General features: G+C 27.9%; 2 protein-coding genes across 3 annotated transcripts in view; one reads left to right on the top strand and one right to left on the bottom strand.

Moving 5' to 3' along the window:
- The window catches only part of LOC142322719 (voltage-gated delayed rectifier potassium channel KCNH8-like), a 442,085-nt gene that overhangs the window by 37,638 nt on the left and 391,640 nt on the right, over positions 1-12,807 (bottom strand). The window contains exons 6-7 of the mRNA XM_075361795.1: positions 2,241-2,404; positions 644-857 (exon numbers count right to left, since the gene is read on the bottom strand). Of these exons, the coding sequence (XP_075217910.1) occupies positions 644-857; positions 2,241-2,404 (378 nt within the window). The remainder of the gene's footprint in view (positions 1-643; positions 858-2,240; positions 2,405-12,807) is intronic.
- Positions 6,392-12,698, top strand: Taf9 (TBP-associated factor 9). 2 transcript variants are annotated; one of them, XM_075364189.1, is made up of 5 exons: positions 6,395-6,589; positions 7,874-8,010; positions 9,466-9,609; positions 10,993-11,179; positions 12,253-12,698. In XM_075364189.1, the coding sequence occupies exons 1-5, from the start codon at positions 6,445-6,447 to the stop codon at positions 12,441-12,443; spliced, it is 804 nt and encodes a 267-aa protein (XP_075220304.1). In that variant the 5' UTR covers positions 6,395-6,444; the 3' UTR covers positions 12,444-12,698. The 2 variants fall into 2 exon arrangements, with proteins under 2 accessions (XP_075220305.1, XP_075220304.1); XM_075364190.1 differs by lacking the exon at positions 9,466-9,609 and having other exon boundaries at positions 6,392-6,589.

Raw genomic sequence — 12,807 nt, 5'->3', positions numbered from 1 at the left:
ACACTGGAGTAAGTACATAATATTCCTTTGTGACTATTTTGCACACTATAGAAATGGTGATTTTTCCATCTTGTATTTGTCTTTATTGACTTATTGTGTAATCTACATATATTTTTATGCTCAATGTACTATACAATTTGTTTTTTATTATTTAATCTGTTTTTAATTTTTTTTTTTTGATTAGTTAGCTTCAGTAATATTGTACTGATTGAATAGTAGTGGTGACATTAAACATAGTGGTGTCATCATTTAATATTATAATGATAACGATAATGTTACGTATAGAATATTTTTTTTTTTTTTGTGAAAAACACTTTTGCATTATCATCACCCAAAGAACAGATAAATAGATATAATAACAGAACCCCTTACAATTTAAAGTAATTCCATTTACAGTCAGTAATGAAACATATTCAATTACTAATGAATTAATTAACTTTTTGATAATACATTTAAGGTTTTAATATGTTTAATTATTGAAAACATAACAGCCAAATCATCAGTGATGTTTCTTGCAGATTCAAAAAAAAATTTAACATCAATTTATTTGTAATTAGTTGGGAAAACATAGATACTAACAAGTTAATAACTTTAAATACCAAAATTTGGTCAATATTGAAATAAAAATAGTAAAATTAATTACCTAAATCCCATCTTGTGTCATATCGTGATCTTTCCTTTTCAGCAATAACAAACCATACACAAGCGAGCCAATGAGCAACAAGGGTAAATGATAACATCAGTAAAGTTAAAATCATTGCACTGTACTGTGAGTATCGATCCATCTTCTGTAGAAGTCGAGCCAATCTTAGAAGTCTAGTTAATTTTAAAAGATGTATGTGACCGTGCCCTGATTCCTTAAAACAAAAAAATTTTCTTTTACAAAAGTTACACTATTATAAAACTTTAAATAGCAATAGACAAAAAACATGAATAAAATACAATACTTATCTTTTCAACTATTACAGTTGAAAAATATACATACACATTCAATTATAATTCTGTTACCTAGCAATACTAAAGACAATAAATAAAATAATATTCTTTAAGTCATTTCATACAGATATTAAATAACTCTGAGTAAAACTGGTAATACATCTGTCAAATTTTAGTAAAAATCAATAATGATCTCACACATTTTTAACATCTAAAAATAATGAAAGTAATAAAATTTATTGTAAATTTAAAATACTCCCCTCAAAATGGTTTTGCACATTCATTTGTTAACATTGCTGAAATAACAGTAAAAGCAAAAATATAAATAGTTGGGAATTATTGTGTCAAATCATTGTTTTTAATCAGTTTTAATTTATTTGACAATTTTACAAGTAGGTACTTAATTGAGGTATTAGCAGTGTTCATACAGCTCCTTATATTTCTGCCAGATGAAATCACACATTATTTTATCTTTTTTTTTATCTATACAATTACAGTTGAAAACATATCGAAAAAATTCAGAAATATCATTAATTAGTGAAGTTTGTTTTCTTGCCTTATCTACTACAGCTGATATGTTTTAAAAAATAAATTCAATTTTTATTATGGTAAACAAATTCTTTGATATGATGAAAGTATAATTTTTATAAATCTGATTTTTGAAAAACTTGAGATTAGAACGAATGAAAGTGTAATTCTAATTTACCTACCAAACAATTTGTATCTGCTTTAGTTTTTTAATTACATATTTATTAAGAATCATTACAAAAAATATATAAATATAAACTTTTTCACTAGAGAAATCTCTATAAAATACACATCTTGGAAAAAATAATTAAAGGCTAAAAAATTCATTTTATAAGTCCATAAAACTTAATGTAAGTTTTATTACAGTTTATTCTGATATTGTGTTTCCTTAGGGGAACAAGTGTAATTGTTTTGTGTCTTCTTAAACAAAAAACAAAAGACCACCTTAGTTAATACTGAACAATTTGGTATAAATATTATCATATTTCAGAGGGTAATAAATTATAATCAGGAAAATTATATAAAAATAGGCTAGCATTTAAAGATTTATGGGCAGATGGAGTATATTTATTTTTAGGACTGATGTTTGACTTTTTTGTATTAATTCTAATAATTATACTGAAAAAAGCAATTATGATACATAATATCTTACTTTTACGTAATTATAAATATAGGTAATTACAGTTTTAAAACTAATAAAATTATAATTTTGTTAATTATTGGTTGATTATAACAAGGCTAAGCATAAAAATAAAGTTATAATGATAAGTACATACCTCCCCACTGTAAACATCAGAAGCGTAAAGTAGATCAAATGGTATTGCAGCTAATAAATCAACAGTAAACCACCCTTTACCATAATTAATAGCAATAGAACTAGAGTTTGATACAACTTCACCTTTGCGGTTGACATAAGTGGTTCGAAAATTAAGAATGATATCTAAAAACACAAAAAATTATGCACAAAATTATCAGAAACTCATACTAAACTTTTAGTATCATAACATAGTTTATCCTGTAGATACAGACCATGTAAGCAACTGAATTAAACAGGCTTCTAGTGAGTCATATTATAAATTTAATATATGTTAGGGCCCATTATAATTTGATTTCACTAAGCCGCAACTGAATCACATAGAATAAATGATTACTGCACCTGTCAAACAAAAGTGTACCAATACTGGGTAGGCAGGAAATCCCTTACATTGTAATAAATCCAGCTTAATCGGGCTCTACTGCAGCCAATTCTCACCGCTGATATTGCTCACTGTTGCTGGAAAAGGTAGAAAGGATAAGTAGTGGTGGAAATCATCCTGTACTTTCATTTGTCATGGGATGACCTTAGTTGTAGTGAGTGTGGAACGATGGCAGATAATAGTGTGATCACTGTCGAAAAGCGTTTTTTAGCTTGTGTGTGGGTCCACAAACATCCACAGGCTGGTAAAACATTTGAGAACATTATGAATGACTTATTTGTGTGTTTTAGGAAATCAAATTGTCACCATCATGGTAAATATTACTGACATGGGAGAAGAAGGCTTTTGTAACGGCCAGCGTTCTTGATGCGCCAAGCAGAGGGAAGCTGAGGACTTGAGCTGAGACATGTGCTGCTGTGGAGGCATTGATTCAGTAATCATTGATGAAATCAACACACAAACGTTCTGTAGAGTTAGGCATTCTAAGATCAAAATGTGAAACTGTATGCGCAAGTACTTGGAAGTAAAATGTTTTCGTCCAGTCACAGTTAATGAGTTGTGACAATGACCTTGATCCACGTGTTTATGTATATCAGTTATTGCTTGAACTCTTTCCAAGAGCAAACAATAAAAAGAACGTTCTCAAACGAGTGTGTGATTTATCAAAGCTCTTGATAATCCTTACTTTTTTGAGAAAATTGAACACCATTCGCCTCATGATATTTGGTTTGGCAAGACAGCTAAATATTTCCTTGATCCTTATTTTTCCAATAGCGCTGTTAATCAACAATGTTATCTAAAGTTAGAAATAAAATTTTGTAATGAGTTATAAATGAAAACTGCGATATAATCATGAATTATTTTATTTACTCACTTGATACCTAGTATTAATTTTAATGGTCCAGTGGGTCTGTGTGTTCGCCCTCATGTTGTATGCACAATTCTATATGTCACCACGTTCTCTGTGATATGCGACAGAGCATTTCTGGTGTTAGGTTACAGAAGGCGTCCCTCACAACATCATGCAATTCTTCATTTGTGGTCTAGTGACATGCAGATATATGTGCCTTGATAATTCCCTATAATGGGAATGATTCTGGCGTGATGAGATCAGGACTTTGTGGTGGCCATGATGATGGAGCTAGTGATGCTGGAGAACCACAGCCAATCCAACATCCTAGAAATTTTTCATTCAGAAAAGCGCGGACTGACAGAGCAAAATGTGCAGGTGCTCCATTCTGTTCCAACCATACTCGTTGCATGAGATCCTTATCTTGAAGCTGTGGTACTAACCATACCTCCAACATCTCTAAATAAATTTGTGCATTCACTGGCCCATCAAAAAAGTAAGGACCATACATTTCTGGCATGCAAACTGCGATAGATTACACATTCGTCAATAAAAAGCACCTTTCCATGGTGCACTGCAGCAGGAAATTTTTCTAATAAAGCCTGGCAGGATGATTTACGACATTCCATGTCTGCATCTGACAGTTAATAGAACATCGAACAAAATAGCCGAACTTTCAAGTTCTTTTTCATATGGTCTTGCATTATCATCCGCAGCATACAAAGTTCAGCTGACCGTTTATGAGTTGATTTCATTGGGGATTGTTCAATGGAAACTGCAAATGTTTTTACTCAAGTTAACTTTCATCCACTTCGCGGCCTACCTTTAACACTGCCTAATTCAAACATATATTTTTCTCTAGCCAACATTGTTACTTTTTGTGGTGGCGGCTTATTAAAGCATTGCCGAAACATATCACTAGCTTTATCATTAGCTTCATTATTTGACTCATATGTTGTTCATAAACCCATACACTTGTCAGTAACCGCTTCTTGACACTATAACTATTAATGTCAGTCATTTTAGCATAACTGTCATAAAAGTGTTGTCAACTGACCCCAATGAAAAAAAAGTATATTCTAAACACATATATATCCTAATTCATATTTTTCGTTAACTTTAGGATTACGGTGACTTCCCAGCCAACTGTACATAAAATTAAACAAGCAAAGGAGAGTAAGACAGAAAATGTAGTTTAAATTTTTTAAATTACAAACAAGCAAAAAATATACCATATCAACTAATTAACATTAAATTCCAGTCTAAAGATGCCAAAAAACATGTCATCAATGAGTACTGTTATAAAATACAGCATCAACATTAAACTGTTAGGGTGACATGTATTTAGAATGCAGTCAAAAATGTTTTAGATTTTAACATTTTTCAGTAAACTGTTGTTTTGCATTTATATATTTCATAGTGTACAATTTGTTAAGATTTGGTGTTTTTTTTTTGTAAATCAAAATTGATGGCAGATTTTTTATTGATGTGCTTGACAAATACTGCCTCTAAGTTATACAGGTATTTTAAGATTTTATGGTATATTTGTTTGAAACTGCATCCTACTTGACTAATAAAGAAACTTTATGCATCAGAACAGTTTAGTTTATATTCAGGAGCATTTTTTTTTTTTTTGTTTAGTGATTATTTTTGTTGTGTTATGATTTGATTTGGTATGTTTTTTGTTTTGAAGGCTACATACACTATATCTGGATTTTTTAAAATTTGTGAGCCACTTTATCTGATTCTTTACTTATATATGTTAATGTGATATATTTTATGTTTTGTTTACTTTCATTTATTTATTTTGTGCAGAAATATGAAATATGTCTGCTGTTATATGTATGTGTGCAAGGTATTTTATGGTATTGAGTTTTTCATGTAGACTTAAGGTGACATGGATATGCTGAGTAAAGGATTAAACTTCTAAAAGCAAGAAGTGAGGGTGAGTACCTTGAATTGTGAGTGGGAGTATCTGTTACTGTTTATTGTATCTTTTTGAAAATGTGTTTTTTCTGGTTGTCTATTTGAAGGAACCAAAGTACCATGTCATTGCCCGCCTCGGACATGTGCGTAGATGTTATTGCACGAATGTGGGGTTGGTTGTGACTGGGGCATTATTATTTTAATATGTTTATGAAACCAGTTGTCAAAATTAATCGGCTAAATTTAATGTAACATCACATGAGCATGTGATAAAGAAGATAAAAAACTGAATTATATGTGAAAGTGGCTATACTTGTTTGGGGCAGAGAGGCATATTTTATGTTCTATTGAAGAGAGTCAGAATTGAGTCCTGTGGTATAGCTGAAAGTAGTACAAAACAGATGCATTGATCTCTAGTAAAAGTGAGAAATTATAATCAGGAAAAATCAAATGGTAATTGAGAGATGACTGAAGAATATGATATGCAGAAGGTAAATAAAAAAAAATAAAAAACACAAAAAACCAGATTTATTTTAATAACTGATTTTAGTTTTAGTAATGGGTTGACGTGTATATTAAAATGAACTGTATATTATGTTGATTTTAATTATCAGTTAAATGATTGTTTATATCCTTATTTTTTCAATAGTTTGTGATTACTTAATCAATATCATGATTAGTTTTATGATAATAGTTAAAATGAAAATTTCCTCTGAAAATCATGTTCTTCTTACTACAAGAATAGAATAAATAAATTAAGAAAAAAATATTAAAAAGAAATTAAATTTTATTAATTCCGTTTAAATATTTATTTTTTATTAATAAAATTTAATTTTCGCTTAACTATAAAACAATAAAAAAATGTATATTGAAATTAACATTTATTCGGAATCAATATTACCGCCGCGCATGCGTGTAAAAACTTATTGTTGTCTACAATGAACACGAAAAGCAGCACTAAATATCTAACACAAGAAACGATTCAGTCGGCCATCAACGTTATGCAAAATGGGAAGTGTTTTTAACGCCAAAATGGCTTCTCAAAATAAGGTTTCTTTGTCGAGTCAAAAAGTTATCCAGTCTATGTTAAAAGAAATAGGTATTAATGACTACGAACCAAGAGTTGTCAATCAGCTGTTAGAATTTACTTATCGTGAGTAACTAGTTATTTTAATATTAGTCATTAGTTTTGTTTACATAGTTTTTAATATACAAATACTAGTGGTTAAGGCAGCTGGTTTTTTTAATAAACCTTCAGTACATTTTGTTTTATTAAAATTGAAGAGTGTTATTTATGGCAATAAAACATAATTCAGAAATTGCAAGTATATTCCACTTAGTAGAAAATTTGTGAAATTATAATATTTTTATTCATGGCAAATCTTGTTCATAGGTTCAGTAGTTTCCAAGAAATTGTAATTTTTTTACAAATTATACTTTTGTAGTGTTATTTTCAGTATTTATAATTACTAAGTTTAATGTTTAACTAAAGAAGAATCAATATTAAACGTATTAAATGTTCATAATTCACAAGTAATCACTTTTGTGAATTATTTAGTAATCATGTAGATATAAATTTATCCTTTACATTAAGATTACTTTGTGTATATTATTTCCACGTATTCTTGATGAATTACTTAACTATATTGATTTATAAATAACAACCAGGCAAAGAATAATACATAAGTCTTTTTCTCTTGTTTTCTTTAATTACATTATTTTTTTTGTTGGAATATGACATGTATAAAATGAGATTTACATTGAAGGTGAATACTACAAGAAAACCTCCTTGTTTGTTTTGTAAAAACAAAAAGATTTAATTCATGACTTTAATTCAAAATTTTCTCAATAACATATCAAAAATACTAATCTAATTATAATTCCCATTTTTAATGTGATGAATTTTTTAGCAAGTAAAACTTCCAAAATTGACCAGGATTTGAACCTTCCTGATTGGCAGAGATAAAATATTGAGAGAATAATTATTTTGGATATTTTATAATGGTGTAAGTAATCTACATTGGCCAATAAATATGAGTTATTTATCTTGTCTAATTTAATAATTTTAGCTAGAAACCGTTACCTGAATATTTGTAATTGTGCATTGAATGATTTTTCTTTTTCAGCCTCATGTAAAGTAGAATTAACTATGATTTTCTTAGAATAATATTGTACTGATATGGAGTGTATAATTTTTCTGTTGATACTAGTACAATATCTGAATAATATTTTTATTCTTACATAATAATAAGCTAAAGCATTATGCTTGAGCCTTAAATGATTTAATGTTATATTATTAGTATTGTAATTCAGTTTAGCTATCAGACATTAATCCTTTGTTATAATGTAGTACTTTAACATTACTTCTACATATGTTTGTTAATAAATGTACATTATTTAAGAATTGCACACATTACATTACCATTTCTTATTTCAGGTTATGTAACTTGTATTTTGGACGATGCTAGAGTGTATGCAAGTCATGCCAAAAAAAAAGGAATTGATGTGGAAGATGTAAAATTAGCAGTTCAAATGCAATTAGACAGAGTATTTACGACACCCCCACCTAGAGATGTCAGTTAAAGTTTATTTTAAGTATTTTATCTTTGACAAGGGCAAGTGAAACTTGTGGTTTTAGGTGATTTTCATAAAACTGTCAAGAAAATATTTCTGGTTACCAAATTGATATTTCTTTTACTTTGTAGAATTTACTGTTGCTTTACATGGATGATTGGTACCATTTATTTTATAGTTGCAAACTATTAGGTAGTTAGATTAATTAGTATGTTATTGACTCTGTAAAGAGAGAATGACAGGAAACTACTTTGTGGAGGGTTTGGTCAAACTGTTAATTATTCTTAACTGAAAACATTAGAATGGGAGAGGTGAAAAAATTGTGCAAATGTATTGAAATTCCTTTTTCTAACTCCAGACATTTTTACTATACTATTGGAAAAAATGAAACGTATATTTACTCCAGTTATGACTTTGAACACGTGAATAAAATTTTTACAAGGTTATAAGCAAATTTTAATGAGTTTTTTGCTAGAATAAAGAAGTAGCTAAAGTAGATGCTGAATGATTTCTTGCAATTACCCCTCGATATATACTTGCTTAGTAAAAGCAAACTGACTGACAAACTCTGGTTTAAATGAGATGAGAAATAAAATTAAAACCTTTACAAATGGGGGTTTAAAGTATACATATTTAGGGTTCTAAAAAATATTGTATCTGGAGTATGTATAAATTAAAAAAAGATTTTTGAGTGAGTCAGGAAATTAACAAAAATAATTAAACTTAATTTTATCACTTCATTTTAAGACTCTTAAATACATGAAATTTTATTTCGTTAAACTTCTGATAACTGAAACCAATGAAAATAAGTACCACTTATGATATATAGTTGAAAAGCTCTCAATGAGGGCTTATTACTGCAGTTAAGAAATCCAACTTTTTGGATTTGGGGCTCCTTTTTATACCTTTGGTCTAGATGATTGCAATCAAAATGAGAAGTGCACAACTAGATGTTACAACAGTCCTAAATCCAAAATTTCAACATCGTATGGCTAATCGGTGTTTAAATTATGCGAGATACATATGTACATACAGATGTCATGCTGAAACTAGTCAAAATGGATATTTCCATTCAAAATCTGAAAACTGAAGTTTGATCACAATAAAAAAAAAAAACAAATTGCTGGATAGTTAAAATACTTATTAAAACAAAAGTAGTTTGATACTGTTCTATAAAAATTTAAAAGTAATTAAATAGTTTTAAAAAGTAGATATGCAGTGGCAGAAACTTTTATGCAACTCATCAAACTTGAATTCATTTATATAATTGATAAATTCATGAATCTTTAGTCATTCTGTTTTGTAATCAGAAATTTGTACAGTTCTTTACTTCTTTTATTGCAAAGATTTTGTATTTAATAAAAAATTTTGAATTTTAAAAGATTTTGAATTTTTTTTTTTAAATCTTGCATATGAATTTTTAAAATTGTTTAATTTGTTGTATTTATTTTTTAGATCTTGCTTGAAATTGCAAGAACAAAGAACAATACTCCATTGCCATTAGTGAAACCACACTGTGGAGTTCGTCTTCCACCAGATAGATATTGTCTGAATTCTTGCAATTATCGAATGAGAAGTCATAATTCAAATAATAAAAAGGTGATTAATTAAGTTTTTGTGATTATAATCGGATACAGTTTAAAGTCAATCTTCTTGTTAGTTGTTCTTGTTAGTTTATAAACTAATGTGATTTTTTCTAGATCCTTTTTTGAATTGTGAATAACTGTTTGAAAGTATTGTATTGTATTAAAATGCAGTTTATAACCAATGTTTTTGAGGTTAAAAGGTATAGTTTGTAATTTATTACCTCATAATTCATTTCTCAGTAAGGTTATTTCATATGTAAAAGGTTCAATAAAGATTTGTAAATTGTTTGTTTCACTCTATTCCAATCTAATTAATTGTGCTTATTATTTACTTTGTTTTTCGGCACTATATTCCAAAAATTGATGAGAATATTTGGTTACATTAAGTGAATTGCTTGACTTGTGAACTCACTTCTAAACTACGCATGACAATGAAAAAAATCCTTACTGTACATGCGTAGTTTAGAAGTGAGTTCACAAGTCAAGCAATTCACTTAATGTAACCAAATATTTTCATCAATTTTTGGAATAATTTATTATTAATAATTTATAAGTTTAATCCAAAAGTTTACACGCAATTATTATAAATAATTTAATTTGCTTAAATTACTTAAAAATATGAATCCAGAGAAATTTGATAACATAATTTTGGGGGGGGGTTATCTTTTTAATAAATTAAGTAATTTCTATGTATGTTTATGTATGTATGTATTATGTTTAAAAAAAAAATAAATAAGAAAAAAATATTAAATTAAAAGTAATGTTCTAAATTTAAAAAGTATGTCTATGTATGTTTATGTATAACAAATAAATTTAGAAAAAAATATTAAAAATTATTTGACTGTGTAATGTCTTCATTTAAAATAATTGAATATGAACAAGTATGTAAAAACTAGTCCATAGCAATAAAACAAATTTTGTTTTGTGTTTGATTTATTTGAATATATATGTCTCGCTAAAACATAAGACATGAACTTTTTAGACCTACTTTATATAGCATACTGTCAGAGAAATGGAGGAAAGATTAAATGCCATTTGACCTTCCTAAAAAAAAGGAAGAAAAATTTTTTTTATGTTCAGATATTCATGTTATCTTAAGTTTGAAAAGTTTGATGTTTCATTTCCCTTAGAGAGGGCTACATTTATTTATTATTAGTCTTTCGTATGCATATAATCAGTCTAATCAAGTAGAACTGGATGTTTTCTGTGAGAATAGTGATGAAACTGTTAAGGTCAGTCATATGTAAACATTCATTTTTGTGGGCTTAATATTGTAAAGTTGTGTATTTGGCTTGCTAAAGAGACTGTAGGAGGAAACTACTTTCTTAACTGGTGTCTTATATCAGATAGTCATTTTTAAGTGTTTATGGAAATAAATTTTTACAATATTTTTCAGATGAAACAGTTTGGACATCAGTCCCAAGGTGTTACTGGTACATTTATGTCCAGCGGTCAATCAGGGGTTAAAATTGCAGCTAAAACTGCATCATTATCATTAGTAAAAAGGCCTGGAAGCATTACAACAATACCTCGAACACAATCAATTACTGCTCCTAAACAAGTCATAAAATTTTCAGCAGCAGGTCTGTAATTGGGTCTTTGCATTTTACTTATTTCCACTTTTTTTTTGTATCTAAATTGTGATTATTTCATTACTAATGAAATAATAAAAATAAATTAGTAATATTAATTTTAATATTAATTAATATTAGTAATTTAAAAAATATATAAATTATAATTATATTATATTATAATTATATTATATTATAAGTGGATATTATATTATATTATATAGCATGTGTTGTAAACATATATATTTATATATATGTACTTAAATTTTGTTTCTATTTATTTATTTTTGTATTTTTAAACTGATATTTTTAAACTGTGAGATAAATATTTATTTTTGTATTTTTAAACTGATATTTTTAAACTGTGAGATAAAATTCTGGATTACCAAAACAAAATTTTTAAAAATTTGTTTTAAAAAAAATATTTGTTTTTAAGCGTAAAAAATAAAATAAATTCCTCCTTTTATTCACACCAAAGAAGTATAACTTCATACACGTGTACATCTTCTTACAAATTATATAATTGGGCTTGAATTATATAATTGGGTTATGAAGGAGCTCTTTGAATTAATGTTTTTTTTATTAATGTATTTATCATTAAATAGAAATGATTTTGATGATTCTGTTACTCCCTCTGATATAAGGTTTCTCCTCATAACTCAAGTGGCTCATAACTCAAGTGGACTTAACTTTTCATTTAAAATATAGCATCATATATTCATTTGATAAAATTCAAGAAAATTAGTTGTGTAACCCAGGCAGGCATATTTTTGAAGGATAATACCTCACTTAGTTTGGTTTGGTGAAGCACTTCAAGTGCTTCACCAAAGGAAGGAAGGATACCACTTAGTTTGGTGAAGCACTTGAAGGATACCACCTATTAAATGGTGATTTAATAATCTGCAGTGTGAGTAAAACTTTCTTTGCAATCTGCAGTGTGAAAACACCTGGCAGATATAAAATTTTTGACAGTTACTTCAGTTGAAGAAACTGTTCAGTTGGAAAGAATTATATCTGATAAACTAAAAAAATTATTACTATTATTACTGTACTATTTATGCAATTTTGATTATTTTGTTTTTTAGGTATGGCTCAAAAAATTCAAGTGAAACCAAAAATTCAGATTTCTTCTTCCTCACCAGCTCCTCAAGTTGAAGTTATGGGTCAGAATGTAAAAATAGAAGTTGATGATAGCAATAATCCACTTAGCAGTAATCCACTTAAAAGGAAAAGAGAAGATGATGGGCAATTTGATGAATATGATTCAAATACATAAGCTTATTATTTTCCTTAAAATAAAAAAATGATTTAAATGTAGGTAGAATCAAAAACTGTTTTTGCTGATGAGCCGAATCCTAAATTCTATTCAGTCTCCTGTTAAATAGATTGTTTTTGTTTTTATGTATTAGGAAAATTCAAATAACAATAGAATGTGTGCTTTGTTCTTTTGCTGTTCTAGTTTCATAAGTTAAATGAATTAAGTTTCTATGTTAAATGAATGCTTTACCTAAATAAATTGCAATAAAACTCATTTGTTTTTGTTTTTATTTTAAAGTTGTTGTTGTTTTTATTATTTATTATGTTGTTTTTATTATTTATTATAGCAGTTTTCTTTAGCAATCAATAGGAGATTTTAAATG

Source organism: Lycorma delicatula, chromosome 4, assembly GCF_047948215.1.
Source record: "Lycorma delicatula isolate Av1 chromosome 4, ASM4794821v1, whole genome shotgun sequence".
Taxonomy (NCBI): Eukaryota; Metazoa; Arthropoda; class Insecta; order Hemiptera; family Fulgoridae; genus Lycorma; species Lycorma delicatula.
This window is presented reverse-complemented; position numbering and strand designations above follow the sequence as displayed.

What these genes read in the sequence shown, in the direction of transcription:
- Taf9 (XM_075364189.1), top strand. Translation starts at nt 6,445, where the DNA reads ATGGGAAGTGTTTTTAACGCCAAAATGGCTTCTCAAAATAAGGTTTCT. An exon ending in GCTGTTAGAATTTACTTATC is followed by an intron (nt 6,590 to 7,873) that starts GTGAGTAACTAG and finishes TTCTTATTTCAG; the next exon opens with GTTATGTAACTTGTATTTTG. An exon ending in ATAATTCAAATAATAAAAAG is followed by an intron (nt 9,610 to 10,992) that starts GTGATTAATTAA and finishes AATATTTTTCAG; the next exon opens with ATGAAACAGTTTGGACATCA.